This window comes from Pan troglodytes, chromosome 3 (genome assembly GCF_028858775.2).
Source record: "Pan troglodytes isolate AG18354 chromosome 3, NHGRI_mPanTro3-v2.0_pri, whole genome shotgun sequence".
Classification (NCBI taxonomy): domain Eukaryota; kingdom Metazoa; phylum Chordata; class Mammalia; order Primates; family Hominidae; genus Pan; species Pan troglodytes.
In genome coordinates this window covers 51,290,206-51,311,248 of record NC_072401.2, presented here as the reverse complement: position 1 = coordinate 51,311,248, position 21,043 = coordinate 51,290,206, and the positions used below count along the sequence as shown (strand labels likewise).

The window sequence follows — 21,043 nt, the reverse complement described above, 5'->3', positions numbered from 1 at the left end:
GCTTAAGTAATGAAGACATTTACTGTGTGAGTTCTAGAGGGAGGTGGTTCCAGAGTTGGCTGATTCAGTAGGCCAAATGTCTGTGTTTTGGATCATTTTCTTTCTGATTCTTTGTTCCATTATGGCCATAGATGACTGCATTAGGGCTAAACATCATAGGCAACAAAATCAAAAAGCAAAAGAGCAGGGCCTTCTCTCCCAGTCTTTTATCTATGGAAAATCATTCCCTGCAACTCGGGCTGACTTTACATGTTCAATTAGCAAGAACTAGTTACATACCCAATCCTAAATCAGTTACTGATAAGGGGAAATGAGATTCCTGTGATGGGCTTAGAATAATATTGGTTCATCTTCTGGAACTGGAGGAGGGAAGCACCTATCTGATCCCATTGATGTCTCATGTTGAATAATGTCAGTGTTTTGTCATCCAAGAGGGAGATTCTGATATGATATGTAGGCAGTCACTTGTATATACCAAACTTTAGTAACATAATTGTGACATTTTTCACTATACTACATAAAAGGTATTCTAGTGCAAAAGGTGAAATTTTAGCCTTTAAGAGAGAAGCGTCTTCATTCGAGAAGCATATTTTCCTCTAAGTACCACTTCATGATTGACTTAGGAAGCCAGTGTTTTGGCATTTAATCTACTAGTGGCTTATTGCACTTGTTTTTGTCTTGGGTACAATCATTGTTTATTTTCCTCCAATATGCTCTATGATTATATTACATGATTTTGGCATTTGTTTTTGTTTCTTTTAAATTAATTGGTGCTTTGTTTTTCTAGGTGGATTCTCCACAGTTTTCCTCGTGCGTACTCACGGTGGAATCCGATGTGCATTGAAGCGAATGTATGTCAATAACATGCCAGACCTCAATGTTTGTAAAAGGGAAATTACAATTATGGTAAGTGAAGGAGTAGTTCTCTTTCAGAAATTTTGCAAGTTTTTATTTTTTATTTTTCTTGGGATGGAGTGCAGTGGAGTGGCACGCCCAGGCTGGAGCGCAGTGGCGTGATCTCAGCTCACTGCAACCTCCACCTCCCAGGTTCAAGCAATTCTCATGCCTCAGACTCCCAAGTAGCCAGGATTACAGGTGTCCATCACCATATCTGGCTAATTTTTTGTATTTTTAGTAGAGACAGGGTTTCACCATGTTGGGCAGGCTGGTCTTGAACTCCTGACCTCAAGTGATCTGCTTGCCTTGGCCTCCCAAACTGTTGGGATTACAGGTGTGAGCCACCGTGCCTGGCCTGTTTTGTTTTCTATAACATTAACCAGCTTTTAGGCAAGCTGCTTATTTATAATAATCTTTGAAGATCATTAAATTAGAAGATAATCTGGTAATTTGCAGTATAGTTGTCCCTTAGTCTTCTATGGCGATTTGGTTCTAGGACCCACTACGGATACTAAACTCTGCAGATGCTCAAATCTGAGAATGCTTGAGGCCCGTATGTAAAATGTAGTATTTGCATGTAACCTACACACATCATCCTATATACTTTAAAGCTACTCTGCTTTCTTTCTTTTTTTTTTTCTTAAATACTTTTTAATTGTGGAGTATTTTCAGGATAGAAATATTTACTGAGTTATATAGTAAACACCAAGCTTGTTCATCATCCAGCTTAAGAAATTAAACCCTACAAATACTGCTGGAGCCTTCTTTGTGTGCCTTCTCAACTGTATCCCTGTATAGACCTACCCTGAAGATATGAGTTTGGTTCCAGACCACTGCAATAAAGTGAATGTTGCAAGAAAGCAAGTCACACAGTTTTTTTGGCTTCCCAGTGCATACAAAAGTTATGGTTAAAGTTTTTATCTCCCCATTTTAGACCAATGTTTCAGTTGCCTATTCTACTTCTATATCAAACTATTACTCTGTGGAGGACCTTTCTCTGCCCCATTGTTGAACATTATGGACTGTACATTGTGTTCCTTGGTCTGAAGAAATGATAGTTGGCCCTCTAACTCCATACACTGTCTTATCTTTCTTTCTTTTTTTTTTTTTATGGCACTCTGAGCATTTTTGTATTCCATTGCATAAGCAAAGCCCAGTCCAGAGTCAATGTCTATTCCTCTCAAGACCTATTCGTAGCCCCCTGAGGGCTACCAGCATCAGTCTCACTTGCCAGCTATGTTCAGGGTCTTCCTATCAGGGAATCTCATCCATAGCCATTGGTAGTCTCTGTCTGTCTTGCTGACACTTAGAACAGTTCTCACTGGCATTACTTGCCTGTGAGGGTGCAAAAGGAACATGTCTTTATTCATCCTATGTCTGCACTGCTGCAGTACCCGTATGTGTGCTCATAGACACATAGCACACCTGCTTGCTGATTCCAGTGACCTTCCCAATCTGGAAGGGAGTTCTTCTGATGGGCACTGACTTGTTCTACTTTAATGTACCCCTCAAATTTCCATAGGTTGTGTGGCCAGGCCATTGATTACTGCCTGTGAGTCAGTAAAAAAAAACCTCAAACACAGGGGCTTCCACCACTGTTCAGTTCTGCCATTACTGTAAAAACAAAACAAAACAAAACAAAACAAAAAAACTGCATGCAATTCAGCCCACCTTGCTGATACGTTTTTACTTTCTTTGATCAAAGTAGCAGCCATCCAAACAGAATGTTGTCCATTCACTTTGGAACTGTCGTCTGTAAACCATGTCACTCCTTGTTGGTCAATTAAGAGCTGTTCATAGTGTACTGTCCAAGTGTCCAGTAGAATCCAGCAGCACCTCACACAGTTCCAGAGTCACCCTAGGGATAAAGAGACTCCCTGCTTAAGAGTATCTCCTTCTTGCCTTCCCCAGGTAGCATGAGAGCAGACCCATCCTCAATCTGTGTGGGCACCATGTAATCAGCTGCCAGCATGGCTAGAATAAAGCAGGAAGGAGAAGATGGAAGAGCAGACTTGCTGAGTCTTCCAGCCTTCACCTTCTAACTTAAAGTTGCAGTTCCCACCACCTGTTCTTTAGATTATATTAATTGGCTGAAGTGGTTCACAGAACTCAGGGAAACACTTATGGTTAGTGGCATATTTTAAAGATATTGCAAAGGGTACAAATGAAGTGATGCATAGGGTATGAGGTATGGGGGAAGGGGTACAGAGCTTCCTTGCCTTCGTGGGCACACCTCCCTCCAGGAACCCTCACATATTCAGTTATCTGGAAGCTCCCTGAACCCAGTCCTCTTGGGTTTTTTATGGAAGCTTCATGAGGTCAGCATTCCTTCCCCCAGGGTATAGTGCAGGACTCTTTCTGGGGAGAGTTTTAAGACCCACAATCAGAAAGGTGGGCAATGATTAGAGTCCTGCCTTGGGGCAGGTGAAAGGAGGGCAGGAGAGAGATTCTGTTTCCTGAGGCCTAAGACACCCAACATTATAACAAAAGACTGTGACTAGGGCTTTGGGAGTTACGAACCAGGAACTGTGGACAAAAACCAATATAGTATCATAACACCACAACACTACACTGTAGTCTATAAAATGTACAATAGCATTATGCCTAAAAAAATTGTATATACTTTCATTTAAAAATATTGTTAAAAAACAACTGATGATCACCAGAGCCTTCAGCAAAGTGCAGTCTTGTTGCTGGTAGAGGGTCTTGCTTTGATGTTGAAGGCTGCTGACTGATCAGGGTAGTGGTTGCTGAAGGAAGGGGCGGGGTAGCTGCGGAAGTTTCTTAACCCATTTATGCTGGAGGTTGCAAGTTTTTGAATTTTTGCATAGTGAAAAATCAGACCTTGGCGATGACCTTGAGCGGTAGGATATAAATAACTCCCACATGCTTAGCGTTCCAATAATGGAACACTGGGTATAAGTGGGTTTTAAACATCAGTGAAGTTTGCCACATCAGTTGACTTTTCCTTTCGTGAAAGCTTTTTCTGTAGCATGCAATGCTGTTTGATGGCACTTTATCCACAGTAGGACTTCTTTCAGAATTGGAGGCAATCATGTCAAATCTTGTCACTGCTTTATCAACCATGTTTGTGTAATATTCTTAAATCCCTTGTTATTATTTCAACAGTGTTCTCAGCCTCTTCACCAGGAAGTAGATTCCATCTCAAGAGACCACTATCTTTGCTCATTCGTAAGAAGCAGCTCCTCATTTCACAGCAATTCTGTCAGATCTTCAGGCTCCACTTAATTCTAGTTTTTTGGGTTTTTTTTTTCTGTTTCTACCATGTCTGCAGTTACTTCCTTCACTGAAGTCATGAATTCCTCAGCATCATCTGTGAGGATTGGAATCAGCCTTTTCCAAACTCTTGTTAATGTTAATATTTTGACTTCCTCCTATGAGTCACAAATGTTTTTAATGGCATCTAGAATGGTGAATCCTTTCCAGAAGATTTTTAATTTACTTTGCCCAGATCCATCAGAGAAGTCATTATTTATGGCAGCTATAGTCTTAAGAAATATATTTTTTAAATAATAAGACTTGAAAGTTAAAATTACTCCTTGACTCATGGGCTGAAGAATGGATGTTGTGTTAGCAGGCATGGAAACAATCTTTTCTTTTCTTTTCTTTTCTCTTCTCTTCTCTTCTCTTCTTTTTTTCTTTTCTTTTCTTTCGATGTCTTGCTCTGTTGCCCAGGGCTGGAGTGTGGTGGTGTGATCTTGGCTCACTGCAACCTTGGCCTCCTGGCTCACTGCAACCTTGGCCTCTTGGGTTCAAGTGATTCTAATGCCCCAGCCCCCCGAGGAGCTGGGACTATAGGCAGGTGCCACCATACCTGGCTAATTTTTTTGTATTTTTAGTAGAGTCGGGGTTTCACCATGTTGCCCAGGCTGGTCGTGAACTCCTGAGCTTAAGTTATCTGCCCCCCATTGGATTCCCAAAATGCTAGGATTATAGGCAAGAGCCGCCACACCCAGCCATCAGTATTAATTTTTTTGTACATTTCCGTCAGAGCTCATGGGTGACTAGGTACGTTGTCAATGAGCAGTAATATTTTGAAAGGAATCTTTTTTTCTGAGCAGTAGATTTCAACAGTGGGCTTAAAATATTCAGTAAACCATGCTGGAAACAGATGTAATGTCATTCAGGCTTTGTTGTTTTATTTATAGAGCACAAACAGAGTAGGTTTAGCATAGTTCTTAAGGGCTTAGCAGTTTTGGAATGGCAAGGTAAGCATTGGTTTCAGCTTAAAGTCACCAGTAGCATTTGCCCTTAACAAGAGAGTTAACCTGTCCTTTGAAATTTTGAATACAGCATCGACTTCTTCTCTTTAGCTCTAAAAATCCTAGATGGCATCTTCTTCCAATAGAAGGCTGTTTTGTCTATGTTGAAAATCTGTTGTTTAGTGCAGCCACCTTCATCAGTTGTCTTAGTTAAATCTTCTGAATAACTTGCTGCATTTCCTGCTTTACTTTGTACTTAATATGTGCTGGAAATGGCTTCTTTCCTTAAACCTCATGAACCAACCTCTGCTAGCTTCAAATTATTCTACTGCAGCTTTCCTCACTTCTTCAGCCTTCATAGAATTGAAGGCAGTTGGGGCTTTGCTCTGGATTAAAGCTTTGGCTTTAGGGAATGTAGTGGTTGGCTTGATCTGTCTAGACCGTTAAAACTTTCTCCATGTCAGCAATAAGGCTGTTTTGCTTTTTTACCATTTGTGTGTCCATGGGAGTAGCACTTTTAACTTCCTTCAAGAATTTTTCCTTTGCATTCAAAATTTGGCTGACTGGTGTAATAAAAGGCTTAGATGTCGCGCTTCTTTGGCTTTCCATGTGCCTTTCTCATTAAGCTTAACTATTTCTAGCTTTTGATTAAAACGATAATTGTGGGACTCTTCAGTATTGTTGTGTTTTATGACAGAGGGAACCCCAAGGAGAGGGGGAGCCTGAGGAATGGCTAGCCGGTGGAACAGTTAGAACACATATAACATTTATTAAGTTCACTGTGTTATATGGACACAGTTTGTATTGCCATGAAACAATTAGAAAATAACATCAACCATCACTGATCACAGATTATCATAACTGTTGTTATAATAATGGCAAAGTTTGAAATAGTATGAGAATTACCAAAATATGACAGAGACACAAACTGAGCACATGCTATTGGAAAAATGGTGCCTATAAACTTGCTCCATGCAGGATTGCCACAAACCTTTAATTTGTGTAAAATGCAGTATCTGCAGAGCATAATAAAGCGAAGTACCACTTTTTAAAAATGTAGCACAATAAAATGAGGTACACCTTTGCTATTCTCCTTATCCAAAAAAATCCTACCGTCTGAATTCTGTGTTTACTGTTCCTGTGCATTCACTGTTTGTGTTTTTATTCACAAACAACAATTAGTTTTGTTTTTCACTTTTAATATCATGCTCTAATGTTGATTGTTTTTCTGTGACCTCTGTAATTAATGGCAAGGCATCTTTCAACAAGGGAAAACTTATTTTTAAGTATTAAGAAAAGTGAAAAATATTTTAATAGGCCAGTAAAAACTTCAGTGACTCTAACTTAACTAGCCTAAGTAGTTAAAAAAATGTAGAATAAAAATTTCCTCCTTTTCTAGGGTTACATATGCTCAGTGCTCTGGATGGCTTCTTATTCTTGTTCTTCTTCCTTGTCCTCCCATTTCTCCCCTCCTCTTCATCCTCTTTTCTCTTTCTCCATGGTTTTTTGAGTGCTTACACACAAACACAGACACAGGTGCATATATATATTTGAAGATTGTTTTGTTGAGGTGAAATTCACATAATTATAGCATCTTTATTTTTTATGGCTGAATAATATCCCGTTATATGTCTGTAACACAATTTATTTATCATTCATCTGTTGATGCAGTTTAAAAAATTATTTGATGAGCATTTGGGCTGTTTCTGTCTTTTGGGTATTATAATTAATACTGGCATGAATATGTGCATGCATCTGTTTGCTTGAGTACCTGGTTTCAGTTGTTTTGGGTATATACCTAGGAGTGGAATTGCTGGGTTATATGTACTTTTATGTTGACTATTTTCCGTAGCAGCTGAACCATTTTATGTTCTAAGGAAAGTATTTTTCCACATTCTTGCCAACACTTGTTATTAATGTCAGTCGTACTTATCCACCTGCTAAGAGGGGGATTTCTTATTTTGTATCAACGTCTTTACTAACACACATATTACAATCCCTTTTGTTAGCAAATAAGTGCATTTGCACAATCTGACTTTTTAAAATTCTGCTTTTATTTTCTGTATTCCTTAGCTAGATTAGAGATGATTAGGCTTTGGCATTTACTTTTGTACAGTTAAGGCTGTTAGCTAGAAGGGTGAAAAGATTTACCTCAAGATGATGGAGAAGCTTAGACTAAGTTCTCTAACTAACTTGAGTCAAGATATTATAGTCTTGTACTTTTGTACAAGACTTCTTTCTTCCTTTCAATAGAATTTGTATGATTTTGAGAGATATGATGTATAAGGAGCAGCACACTCAAATCTTGCGCTTTTGAACATTTTTTAGGGAGATTAGTTCTTTAGAATGGTGTCTGTCAACTTTTTTGATGATTCATCCCCATTATATATATTTACTTATAAATAATTCCCATGTTCAGTGGCCCTTAGCCCTTATTTCAAATTACATTGCATAGTTAAAACTAGGTTTATTGGTAATGATAGTTGATGTAAATTTATTTTAAATAATATTTTTAATAGTTGTTTTTAAATTTCCCAGTAGAACAGAGTAGATTATTATTCTTAACCTCATTGTACGCTGATGACTATTTTGTAAAAGACACAAAAGTTTCAGATGTTTCATTTTCTTATTTCCTTATATTTGTATTAGCATTATCTTTATGGTTTCTTTTTAGAAATCTTTTTAGCCACTCATTCATTTTTTTAGGTTATTTAGTTAGAAGTGCATGTGTCTATAAATTCATGTAATAGCTACACGTAAATTGCAATATGTTGCAGGCAAAATAAATGAGAATATAATTGTTAATAAATATTGGAGCTTAGTTATTTTATTTTTTAGATAAAAACAAATGTAATAAAAGTTCTAATATTTTATTCTCAAGTTCTTTGTACACTTTTGGGAGCTATTCCTTTTGAGTGAACCATTTTCACAGTTCAATTTAAAAATAATTTTCATATTTGCTGTTAGAAAATTACAGTCACATGCAGGTACACTTTTTATTGAAACCATAGAAGCCTTTGCTTGCTTGAAATATGTTAGATTCTGTACTCATGCCTAATTCTTACCTTTTGAAATTCTTTACATTAATTTAGGCTTCAAACCATTACTAATTCTATACCTCTAAATGTACATTTTCCAGTTTTCATTTTTTTTTTCTTTCCAGAAAGAGCTATCTGGTCACAAAAATATTGTGGGCTATTTGGACTGTGCTGTTAATTCAATTAGTGATAATGTATGGGAAGTCCTTATCTTAATGGAATATTGTCGAGGTAAGTATTTTTTTGCATTTGTACTGTAATAAAAAGTTTCTCCTTAAATGGGTTACTAGGTATCTTTGTTATTTCCAGGGTAGCTGCTAACTAATTCTAGTCACTTATTGTAATCTTACCTTTCATTATCTAATTAGGAATATTGTTAAAACATTATTTAAAACCTAGTCATAGTTGCTGCAGTTATGATATGAGCACGTAAATGCAGAATGAGAAAAGTGATATTGAGTTTAAAATAGGAAATCTAAGCAGGTACAGAGTTACAGTTCTTGCTCTCCATAGAATTCTTCTGTAATCCAACCAAGAAGAGTATAATATGTCAATATTAATGTTGTAAGATTTTTCCAGAACTCTACTACGTTATTGTAAACATTAAATTTAACAAATTTGGAGGATGCATTTTGATCTATAGACTTTATAAACCTGTTTTATGTAGTCTCTTGGTGGTGTTTGTAAACATTAGATATAGAAAATCACATTTTATTTGGACCTAATGTGATGTTTTAAAATAAATATTTACTTGTATAGCATACCTTAATCATCATCATCATCATAAAAAAATTCCTGACATTTATTTATTTATTTATTTTTTGAGACGGAGTCTCACTCTGTCGCCCAGGCTAGAGTGCAGTGGTGCGATCTCGGCTCACTACCAGCTCGGCCTCCCGGGTTCATGCCATTCTCCTGCCTCAGCCTCCCGAGTAGCTGGGACTACAGGTGCCCGCCACGACGCTCGGCTAATTTTTTGTATTTTTAGTAGAGATGGGGTTTCACCATGTTCACCAGGATGGTCTCGATCTCCTGACCTCGTGATCCGCCCGCCTCAGCCTCCCAAAGTGCTGGGATTACAGGCATGAGCTACCGCGTCTGGCCTTAAAAATTTTAATGTGTGGAAAGGTGGAGGCAAATATTCTATTTCCTACAAACTTGCAAGCCATATTTGGCACTTGTGGTTCTAGGGAGCCCTGGTTTACATTTACATTCTCTTCAGACAGTAATGATTGTTAATTACTATCCCAGAAACTCTTACAGTTTCCTGAAGGTTGCGGAAAAAGAGGGGGATGATGGTGATGTTGGAAAAAATATGATCTTGTTTACTGCAGTATTTTAAGGAGGGAAGGATGGGGGAAATGAAGTGAATCAATGTTACAATACCTACCGTGATGTATTTGTAACTTATTTCCATACACAATATTTAACAACCAGATGTTTCTTGATTTTTCTTTATATCTTATCTTCTCTACTATAAAGTACTGTACTGTGATCTCTTTTAGGAGAAGATGCTGATTTTTTTCTACCCCATTTTCCTGAATTCTACCATTTATAGTGCTAATTCTTAGAGTTTACTCGTAGCCCTTGACTACTTGTAACTTTTAAAAGATACTTGAATCAAGCATAATCATAACCTTGGATAAATTTAATTGTCACTTAGAAGACATCTTAAAAGGGGAATCAAATGACCTTCAAGTTTTAGGGGCAAATTTTATTTTAAAGTAGAAGAATGATCATATCTGTTTTTTGAGGAATGCATTGTTTTGTTTTAAAAATTTTTTAGAAATAGTTATCCGGTATTCAAATCATCAAGCTCTGTGGTATATGAAATTTAAAATTTTTATCAAAGTAATTTGTATATATGGTTTAAAAAGTCAAATAGTTGGCCGGGTGCGGTGGCTCACGCCTGGAATCTCAGCACTTTGGAAGGCAGAGGCGGGTTGATCACAAGGTCGGGAGATCGAGACCATCCTGGCTAACACGGTGAAACCCTGTCTCTACTAAAAATACAAAAAAAAAGTTAGCCGAGTGTTGTGGCAGGTGTCTGTAGTCCCAGCTCCTCGGAAGGCTGAGGCAGGAGAATGGCATGAACCCGGGAGGTGGAGCTTGCAATGAGCCGAGATCGCACCACTGCACTCCAGCCTGGGCACATAGCGAGACTCCGTGTCAAAAAAAAAAAAAAAAAAAGTCAAATATCTTAAGCTGTGGCTGAATCAGTACCCTCCTGCCTCATCCCTCTTCTCAGAGGTAGTCCCTTTAAAATATTTGAGATGTTTCTTATATTTACTTCCATATTTCCACACTGCATTATATAAAAGAGAATCAGTAATTTTAGTGATTTCTTAAGGGTACAAAAGAGAAAGGACTTAGAGAATCAAGGGAAGTATATAATTCTGTGCATGAAGAGGCTCTTGAAAGAAAGTTTTCTAGTGCTACTTTTGATGTTTTAGATATTGTCTCTAAGAAAAGATAGGAATTTTACTTCTAGTATAGATATTCTCAGGTTTTGGACCAAATCAGTGTTTATTTTCCCATTTAATGGTGTCTGTAGTTGTATTTTCTTATCCTTTTTTTTTCCTGGAATTAGTAATTACCTCGTTTTTCATTTGCCTAATTTTCTTCATGTATATTAATATTTTAGTCCCGCATTTTCCAATAGAAGTAAAAATAATTGTCTGGGCGCCGTGGCTCACACCTATAATCCCAGCACTTTGGGAGGCCGAGGCGGGCGGATCAAGAGGTCAGGAGTTCGAGACCAGCCTGACCAACATAGTGAAACCCCTTCTCTACTAAAAATACAAAAAATTAGCTGGGTGTAGTGGCAGACGCCTGTAGTCCCAGCTACTTGGGAGGCTGAGGCAGGAGAATGGCGTGAACCGGGGAGGTGGAGGTTTCAGTGAGCCAAGATCGCTCCACTGCACTCCAGCCTGGGCAACAGAGCGAGACTCTGTCTCAAAAAAAAAAAAAAAAAAAGTAAAAATAATTATGCAGTATGTTTAGACATTTTAATATTTGTTTTGATTTCATTTTTTCTTCCCTTAAAAACACCCCTTGGGGAGACTTCGATCATCCTGCTTAATTTTGAACAGCAGTTAGCTGTCCTTCTGGAAATTACCTTTGCCTCCCTTCTGTCTTGGATTCCCTGCTACTTATGCCACACCTTTGTTTTCACTCCCTAATTTGGAAGACTTTGTTTTTCAGTAGCTTTCTGACTGGATTTTTTGGAGAAGGATTTTTGAAACCTTGCATATATAAACATATTTTTATTCAGTGCCCACATTGATTGTTACTTTGGCTGGCTAAAACGTTATAGGTTGGAAATAATTTTGATCCAGAATTTTGAGGACATCATTCCACTTTTTTCTTAGTGTTGTTGACAAATTGATGTTATTGTGATTGCTTAATTTTTCTATGTGACATCTTTTCTCCATAGACACTTTTAGTTTGAATCTTTCCTTTATCTACAACGTATTGAAATTTCAAGATATACGTGCCTTACTGTGTGTCATTTTTGGTATGCTTTTTGTGGCGTTTTTGTCTTCCATTTTCTGTTCTCTTACTGGACTTCTCATTTTCTTTCAAATGTTCTGAGCTTTCTAGATTGATAATCCTCTGATTTTCTTTTCTTATTTTCCTTTTCTTTATTCTTTTATTGTTGGAAGCATTCCTCTATCTTTTAGCTCTTCTATAGAATTTTGTATTTCTATTATATTATTTTTAATTTCCAAGGACTCTTTCTTTTCTTTTCTTTTTGAGACATAGTCTTGCTCTGTCACCTAAGCTAGAGGGTGCATAGTGCCATCTCAGATTACTGCAACCTCTGCCTTGTGGGTTCAAGTAATTCTCATTCATGCCTTAGCCTCTTGAGTAGCTGGGATTACAGGTGTGCACCACCACACCTGACTAATTTTTGTAATTTTAGTAGAGATGGGGTTTTGCCATGTTGGCCAGGCTGGTCTTGAGCTCCTGACTTCAAGTGATCCACCTGCCTCGGCCTCCTTGAATGCTGGTATTATAGGTGTGAGCTACCACTCCCAGCTTGACTCTTTCGTGTTCTCTCAGTGTTCTTTGCTAAAGTACACCTTGTTACCATGCAGAGATATTGGGGGGAAAAATACACCTAGTTCTTGTTTTAGCTGCAAATCTTTTGTTGTCTGTGGATATTAATTTCAGTGTATCCATTTTTCTTTCTTTCCACCCCTAACCCTTCTTTCTTTGTTTTTGAGACAAGGTCTCACTCTGTCATCCACACTGGAGTCCAAAGTCAAACTTCAGGACTCAAGTGATCCTTCTGCCTCAGCCTCTTGAGTAGCTGGGATTAGAGATGCACATGGCCATGCCTAGCCAATTTCTTAATTTTTAATTTTTTGTAGAAACAGGGTCTCACTTTGTAGTCCAGGGTGGTCTGGAACTCCTGGCCTCAAGCAGTCCTCCCACCTCAGCCTCCCAAAGTGTTGCGATTAAGGGCAGAACCAGTGTGGCCAGCTAATGTTAGTTTTAAATTTTTTTCTTTTCCTTGCTGTATTAGTCCATTTTCACGCTGCTGATAAAGACATACTCGAGACAGGGCAATTTACAAAAGAAAGAGGTTTAATTGGACTTACAGTTCCATGTGGCTGGGGAAGCCTCACAATCATGGTGGAAGGCAAGGAGGAGCAAGTCACATCTTATGTGGATGGCAGCAGACAGAGAGGGTTTGTGCAGGGGAATGTCCCTTTTACATCCCTTTTTAAAACCATCAGATGTCATGAGACTTATTCACCATCACGAGAACAGCACAGGAAAGACTTGCCCCCATGTTTCAGCTACCTCCCGATGGGTCCGTCTCACAACATGTGGGATTTCGCGATGAGCTTTGGGTGGGGACATGGACAAACCATGCTTTCTCTTTTTTTGTTCGACGTTTTCTTCGGATGTTTTACCTGTTAAGGTTACTACATGTATTACAGATCAGTTGCACCCTCTAAGTGGGCAATTATTTCTTAATAGAAGAAATCCAGAAGGCCTGAATGGAGTATGCTCAATTTTCTCAATGGAGTATGCATGATCTCTTTTCTCAGATGAATCAATTAGATAAGTTCCTTTTTCTTCCATGGTTGGGGAGAGATTTGGAAGGGCAGAGAATAGAGGACTAAATACTCTCCACTTACTTCCTCTGTAACAGCTAACTGCATTACATAAAATTGTTTAACAATTAAGGTATTTTAGTAAGGGAACCTATATAATGTATACAGTTCAGGGACATTGGTTTTTATTATGTAGGGATAAAACTGTACAGAGAGTAAAACAATATGTTATATAGCTCATATCCCCTTACGTGGTTTTAGGTATTCAATGTTTACCATCATCTTCTGTCAAGTGTAATCATCTTTTGTCTTGGTAAATTCGTGGTTTGGTACTGCTTTATTTGCTAATATTTTGATACATAGATTTAAAGAGAAATTATGTACTTTAGGTCTCAGACTTCCAGAAATCAGTATTGGTATTTTGAGCACATTTATATTATTGTATGAATAATTTGTGAGTAAATTATGAAAATTTATGAATTTTTAATGTATGTTTTTAGGAAGTATTCTACATATGTTTCCATGGATTATGTATCTGTTAGTATTTGCTTAATTAAAAAAAATTCCAAAACTCAATAGCATAAAATAACTTTCGTTTATTATCACCTACGTATCCATGGGCCAGCTGCTTTCAACTTAGCTTGGTTGGGTGGCACTGCAGATTTTGGCAGGGCTTTCTCACATGGCAGTGGTTAGCTGGGATTAGTTGGAGTAGCTCTGCTTCACGTGTCCGTCATCCTCTTTCTGGCACTAGCAAGCTGTCCTGAGGATGGTTTTCTCATGTGGATGATAGAAACATAAGAAGGCATGTAGAAGCATATGAGGCCTCTTAAGGCCTAGTCTTGGGACTAGGACACTGACGCTTTTACCTGTTTCTGTTGGCCAAAGAAAATCACATGACTGAGCCCAAATCAAAGAGCAGGAAATTTATCTGCCTCATTTATTGGGACAGACTGCAGAGTTACATGACAAAGTGCATGTAAAAAGTGAAGTTTGAAAATTTAGGGCCAATAATGCAATCTACTACAGATAAAATTGAAAAATCTTGTTGTATTAGTCAGGGACAGAGGGACAGAACTAATAGGATAGATATACATATAAAGGGGAGCTTTATATGTATATAAAGTATTACCTCATGAAATCACAAGGTCTCACAATAGGCCATCTGTAAGCTGAGGAGCAAGGAAGCCAGTCCGACTGCAAAAACTGAAGCAGTTGGAGAGATGTTCAAGAGCAGGAAGCATCCAGCATGGGAGAAAGATGTAAGCTGGGAGGCTAAGCCAGTCTAGTCTTTTCCTGTTCTTCTGCCTGCTTTTTATTCTGGCTGTGCTGGCAGCTGATTAGATTGTGCCCACCCAGATTAAGGGTGGGTCTGCCTTTCCCGGCCCGCTGACTCAAATGTTAATCTCCTTTGGGAACACCCTCAAAGACACACCCAGAATCAGTACGTTGCATCCTTCAATCCAATCAAGTTGACACTCAGTATTAACCATCACAGTTGTAAAAATAAAAAAGTCATATTATCAAAAATTTAAATGGAGTAATAGGTTGTATTTTTGTTTTTTTTTAACTAAGTGGTAATATGTGTACTCAGATAGGTTGTTGAACACCTTTTTAAGAGGTTAGAAAAATGTTGCTTTTTAATGTTAGTGATGAAATTTGGCAGAGTGTAAAAAGCTTTTGTTTTGGGTTAATGATACCTCTTTGGAAAATATGGAAAGAGTTGAGAGTTGTAGGCATCTCATTTTATTTTATTTTATTTTTATTTATTTACTTTTTTGCAGTTGCAAGATTTAATAGAGTGAAAACAGAGCTCCCGTACAAAGGGAGGGACCCAAAGAGGGTAGCCATTGCCGGCTCAAATGCCTGGGTTTATATCCTGATCATTGTCCCTCCCGCTGTGCTCTCAGGCGATAGATGATTGGCTGTTTCTTTACCTCCTGTTTTTGCCTAATTAGCATTTTAGTGAGCTCTCTTTACTACCTGATTGGTCAGGTGTGAGCTAAGTTGCAACCCACGTTTAAAGGTGGGGTATCTCATTTTAAAAGACCTTCAGTATATAATGTTTGATTTCCATATCTGACTTTTTACCTTTTTTTTAAATTAGAATACCTTCTTTTAAGCTTTATTTTTCAGAAAACTCTGAGTTTTGAGTAATGAAATTTTATTTATTTCATTTGAAATTCAGCCCAAATATAGTTTTTAGTTTTCTCTAGGGACTTGTTTTTTGTGATTGAGGATTTCTACTTCAAAGGTCTCTGGACAGAAAAAAGGGAATTAAAGTTTGTTTAAAATTTATTCTGCTTATTTTAACATTAAAAGTTTGGAAGAGGTGGATTGAGTTCAAGGTTATGATTTCTTTAGCTATGATATGATATTTCAAGGATGTGAATGTACACCAAGAAAGCATTTTTTTATTCTGTTGAATTATTCTTAAACTAGAGAAGCCTGGGTTTAATTAAAAGACAGGGAGTCTGCCAAATGAGGGAGTGGTGGAAGTTGCTGCATGGTCAGGTGCCCCAGTCTTGTGAGATAATCTGAACAAGTTACACCTGAGTTTTCTGAAAGTTGGGGATTCATAGGTAAAATTAATGTTCTTTTTGCTTTAAAATTCTGAGAAAAATATTCTCAGAAAAGACAAGATTGCTTAGACAGTAATAATAAAAGGAACAAGTTTATATGTACCTTCTCATAGATTGTAAAATAGCATATGTTCATTTATCTAACCTTGTTAAAGGAAAGTTGCAAGTTAATGAATGCTTTATGTTTTTTTGAATTCCCAAACTCAATTTTTATTAGACTGATTTCTGTGCGAATCACATATTTACTTGCATTCTTTTTTTTTTTTTTTTTTTTTTGACACGGAGTCTCGCTCTGTCGCCCAGGCTGGAGTGCAGTGGCGCGATCTCGGCTCACTGCAAGCTCCGCCTCCCGGGTTGCATTCTTAAAATATGATGATTAACGTTTTGTTAATAAAGAATCATTATTAGACTATCAATTTCTATACTGTAATATATAACCTTCTCAGGGCTTAATGGTATATGTGTGGCAATTTGATTTTAGTCAATTATTTTGGTCCATTATCTGTTATCTGGATAGAATTTACCTCTTAGCCCATTTTGACTCTTTTGATTCCCCTAACCCTAGATGAGATTTTTTTGAAAGTCAGATGAGGAAGTTTCTTTGGCTCTTGAGATAGAATTTAAAGTATGGCTGATCCCTGTCTGCCTTGCCAGTCTCATCTCACCTTATCGTCTCCTCTGCTTCCTAGAGCATATCAGCTTTCTTTAAGTTGTAAAGAAAGTCATACTGGCTTTCTTTGAGTTATTCAAAGTCATCAATTCTTTTCTAAATTGATGGCATTTGTACATAGTACTCACTATCGCTAGTATATTGTTCTCCCAAGTCTCTGCCTGGTTGATTCCTAATTATCCTTCAATCTCAAATATCACTTCCTTAGACCTGATCTGGTACCCTGTCTTCCTCATCTTCCTTCACAGTTTAAATTTAGGTTTCTCATATAAGTTCTTTCATATTATTATGATATATAATTATTACAATATATCTATTTGTGTGATTGCTTCTACCTTTAGACTGTAAATTCTGTGATAACAGAAACCTTATTTTTGTTCACCACTGTTTAGCCCATAAATAGTATGGTGTTAAATAGCTATTTCTTAAAACCAGTATTATAAGATATACTTTGATCTCAGACGTGTTAAAGAAAAGTGGGCAATAGCATTAGTAAGACATTTATCTATTTTAAGATGATCTCTTGAGATGTAAAATGTGAAAAAATGTGTGTCATTGAATTAATACAGTATGATGTAATAAGCATCCTTACATGAGAATTATGAAAAAGCCAATTTCCCATTACTTGAAGCCATAAAGACATTTCTTAATTTGCTTGTGATAGACTTTATTTATTAAAAATATGTCCTCTCAAAATTACTTTTTTGGTTAGCTGGACAGGTAGTGAATCAAATGAATAAGAAGCTACAGACAGGTTTTACAGAACCAGAAGTGTTACAGATATTCTGTGATACCTGTGAAGCTGTTGCAAGGTTGCATCAGTGTAAGACTCCAATAATTCACCGGGATCTGAAGGTAAGAACTTTAGAATTCCTATGGATTAAGTAATAAGTTGGAGTTAAAATGTTCTTGGAGTATTTTCATCTAAATCAGTATAAAAACTGGCTTTGAGGTTGGTCTCTCTCTCCCCTTCTACATTTCCTGAGGTCATGTAAAGAATGACTGTAGATTTGAAATTGTGCTTTACTGGACTTTGAGGATTTCTAGCATGGCTGTGGAGGCAGATTTTGTACCTTCTACCCTGCATCCCTGTTTTCTATAGTAGGCTTCTTTAAAAGGTTTCATTTGAACATAAATGTGATTTTCATTGACATATGTTAAACGTCTCTCCACACTATTGTCTCTCAGTTCAGCCAGCATTTCTCCTATTTCCTGTAATCCATATTAAGCATCAAAGTGTTCTCAAGAGATACTGGAGGAGACCATAAGTGGGTCTCTTTTTCTATTTCTTTATAATTTAGTACAGTTTTCTATTATTTTCTATAATTTGGTGGTAGTTATCTTGAAGGTCACTTCATCTTCTGTGGATTCTTGACCTCTTATATTGGTACCCACTTGTTACATTGAAAAAAGTCCCCAAAGAATATTGAATATTCTGGCATTATATTGCTAGAATATAATTTATAACTGCAGGTGTCCTCTTTCATGCCCACAAGAACACTGAGATTACAAAAATCACTCTTCCTGAATTGCTTTATGCCTAGATATTCCTCTGACTACCCTTTCCACTCCTTCAGGTCTGCTCAGGTTCACCTTCTCAGTGAATCCCATCACTATAGCCTAACCTGCTGCACCTTTTATTAGTCCATATTACTTCCTCTGATACTGTATAATTTGCTTATGTACTATGCCTATTATTTATTTCCTGCCCTCTCCCTCTAGAATGTAAGCTCCATGAGGGCCAGGACTTTTCTTTTTTTTTTCTTCCATTTTTAGTGTGTGTTTAAGCAATTAAAATAGTGCCTGATACATAGCAGAGTCTTAATAAATATTGAATGATTAAATCCCAGTTCTGACTGATTATACAGAATTTTATGAAAGTTTATTATAAAATGCTTGTAAGATAAAAGAGAAAATGTCACTAAAAATATAGGCTGTTAATCATGAAAGCATCATCTAGAAAACCTATGATGGTAGGAGATAAGGCAGCATTGAAATGCTTAACTGCAGGCATCTTGCCTTAATTTGGATAACCAGTGTAGTTCATGTTAGTTCTTTTGAATATGCAGCTTTTCCATTTCCCCTAATAATTTGATACCACTTTTTGTGCTATTATAGTTCATTAATTTTTTTGCATGCAAAGTTGATATCTTCAGCTGACTCTTCTTTAAATTCAGAAGACATTTAACTACATAATTTTGTATTGTCCATATTTTATATGCTTAGTGCTTTTTATGTGTAAACTTATGCAAAAATATATGTTCTAAGTAGATTTCTTTCTGAATCTTTATTTTGTACAAATTTTTAAAAAAGTATACTAAAGTGAAATATAGAAGAAAAGTTATAATGAAACAGTATTTTGATAAAATGGAAATAAATGAATTACTTATCTAAGACTATCATAAAAATAAAAGACATTATGGAAAAAACATGTAATAGTAATTTATTAGGTGCTTACCATATTCCAGACTGTTCTAAGCACTTTACATATTTTAACTCATTTAATGTTCACAACAGTTCCATATGGCAGATTCATATTCTAATTGTCCCCATTTTACATAAGGAAACTAATGCACATGAATGGTTAAGCAGATTGTCCAAGGGTCCATATGCTAGTTAGTAGGAGATTGGGCTCTGAACCCATATTTTACTGTTCAAGAAACTGACTATAATAATTTATTTTAATTACTACAACCCTGATCTCCAAATTAAGTCAAATTTGTATTTTTTCAGTGTAGTATTTTAAATAAAAATGGTACTAGAAATCAAAGATGGAATTCCAGTAGTTTCTGTTATTATCTATAAAGAAGCTTAAGTGTCAGAAAAGGAGAAAATTGGAAGTATAGTAAAAGAGAGAAGCTGGACTCTGCCAGGTACTAGTTCTTCTCTTTTATAAAAACAGTTTTAGATAGGATTTAGAGTTTCTTTGCCCCTGTACAAATCAACCTGGGGTGGAAGAAGCATTTCTCTGTTCTTAGTAAGAGAAGCAGTAGACATAGTATATTTTTGCTCCCATTCATTTGACCTTCCTCATAATTTGGGTATCTTATGTCTATATATGTGTGTGTGCACTGTGCACATATATGTATATGTATGGCACATGTATACTTATTTTTGTATATGGCATATACCCTTCGGTGTTTATTGTGTAAAAATAAGCTTTGTATGTACAAATAACCATTTTTTACAGTGATTGTAAAAAGTTAATTTTCACTTTGAAAATACTACTCATTATTGATTTTCTTTTCTTAAGGTAGAAAATATTTTGTTGAATGATGGTGGGAACTATGTACTTTGTGACTTTGGCAGTGCCACTAATAAATTTCTTAATCCTCAAAAAGATGGAGTTAATGTAGTAGAAGAAGAAATTAAAAAGTAAGTATTTGTCTTTATTGCACTTTTGTCATGGTAATTTTAAGTTAACTTGAGTCTCTGGCCAGCACTGCTAATACAAATTTTAGGTATTTCATTTATAGATTTCTTTGAAATATTTCTGTGCCATAGATGTTGATTAATTCATGTCTGATCTAGCTCAGTAGGAAATATATTTTGCCATAGATGCAGATTTTTTTAGTCTACATTGTAAACAGATTTGTAAAATTTGTTAAATAAGCTGTAGTAATTAGTGAAATTGTTAAAGGGAGTTTGAAATGATTATTGAATTCAGTTAAACATCTTTGTTTTTACTGATACTGAGGATTTGTCCTTGTTAAGAAAAAGTTAAATTATTTGAAAATATTTAAGCTTTTACTTCTTATTTAATATTAAAAGGATTGACTTTTTATGCATTGAAAACTGTGTAGAAAATGAAAGTGTTAAGACTGCATCATCACTGTTACTTTGTAATGATATACTGGAAAGCTCTGGAATGGAAATATGTCATATCTACTTTATGTTCTCTTAATCCAGTGCTTTCTGTGGTTGCTAAAGTACCTGTGAGAATCTTTCGCTGACTTTTCTGCTTTCTACTTTTAGAAAATGGAACTATTTGTAAATTTTAGGTTATCTTAATAAAGTGATACAGAATGCAGGAAGATCTCTCAGAATAGGACTTTCTAAATAGTTAACCTTTTCTGAGTTGCCTTTCATCACTTCCTCACAAATTCTCTATTGCCTAATACTATGTCAGAGCCATCATTTGAACTGCAATATTTTGAAATAGTTCAAACAGAGCTGATTTTACTCTGGCCCATTTGTATAATACTGTAGATTTCTACGCTACATACCACTACTCAGGAAACTTAGCCTATGATGATTATGTTAGATTTAATAAAAACAAACATGTTAGTAAATATATAAAGTCCTGAAGAATACAAGAATAATAAAGTATTGAATTGGCTTATTGGAGAATACATGTATATAATTTTAAAAATTTATTGGATTGTGATGTTTAGTGGCTGCTGTATAGGATTCTGTCCAAGCATCCCTGACCTGCTAGACATTTTATTTCTTGCTGTTGCCTTTTGAAGTATAAGGTTCAATTGAATGTTTTATTAGCGATGAACAAAAGTTCATGAGGGGTTTTGTCCTTTGTGGCTCAATTAATGGACTTACCATTCATTCA

At 36.4% G+C, this 21,043-nt stretch overlaps 2 protein-coding genes across 5 annotated transcripts in view; one reads left to right on the top strand and one right to left on the bottom strand.

Moving 5' to 3' along the window:
• The window catches only part of PAQR3 (progestin and adipoQ receptor family member 3), a 153,943-nt gene that overhangs the window by 39,443 nt on the left and 93,457 nt on the right, over nt 1-21,043 (bottom strand).
• The window catches only part of BMP2K (BMP2 inducible kinase), a 144,791-nt gene that overhangs the window by 53,598 nt on the left and 70,150 nt on the right, over nt 1-21,043 (top strand). For all 4 annotated transcript variants that reach the window (XM_063808845.1, XM_009447679.4, XM_526576.7 and 1 more), the window contains exons 2-5: nt 788-906; nt 8,284-8,389; nt 17,192-17,334; nt 19,733-19,854. In XM_063808845.1, the coding sequence (XP_063664915.1) occupies nt 850-906; nt 8,284-8,389; nt 17,192-17,334; nt 19,733-19,854 (428 nt within the window). In that variant the 5' untranslated portion in view covers nt 788-849. The remainder of the gene's footprint in view (nt 1-787; nt 907-8,283; nt 8,390-17,191; nt 17,335-19,732; nt 19,855-21,043) is intronic.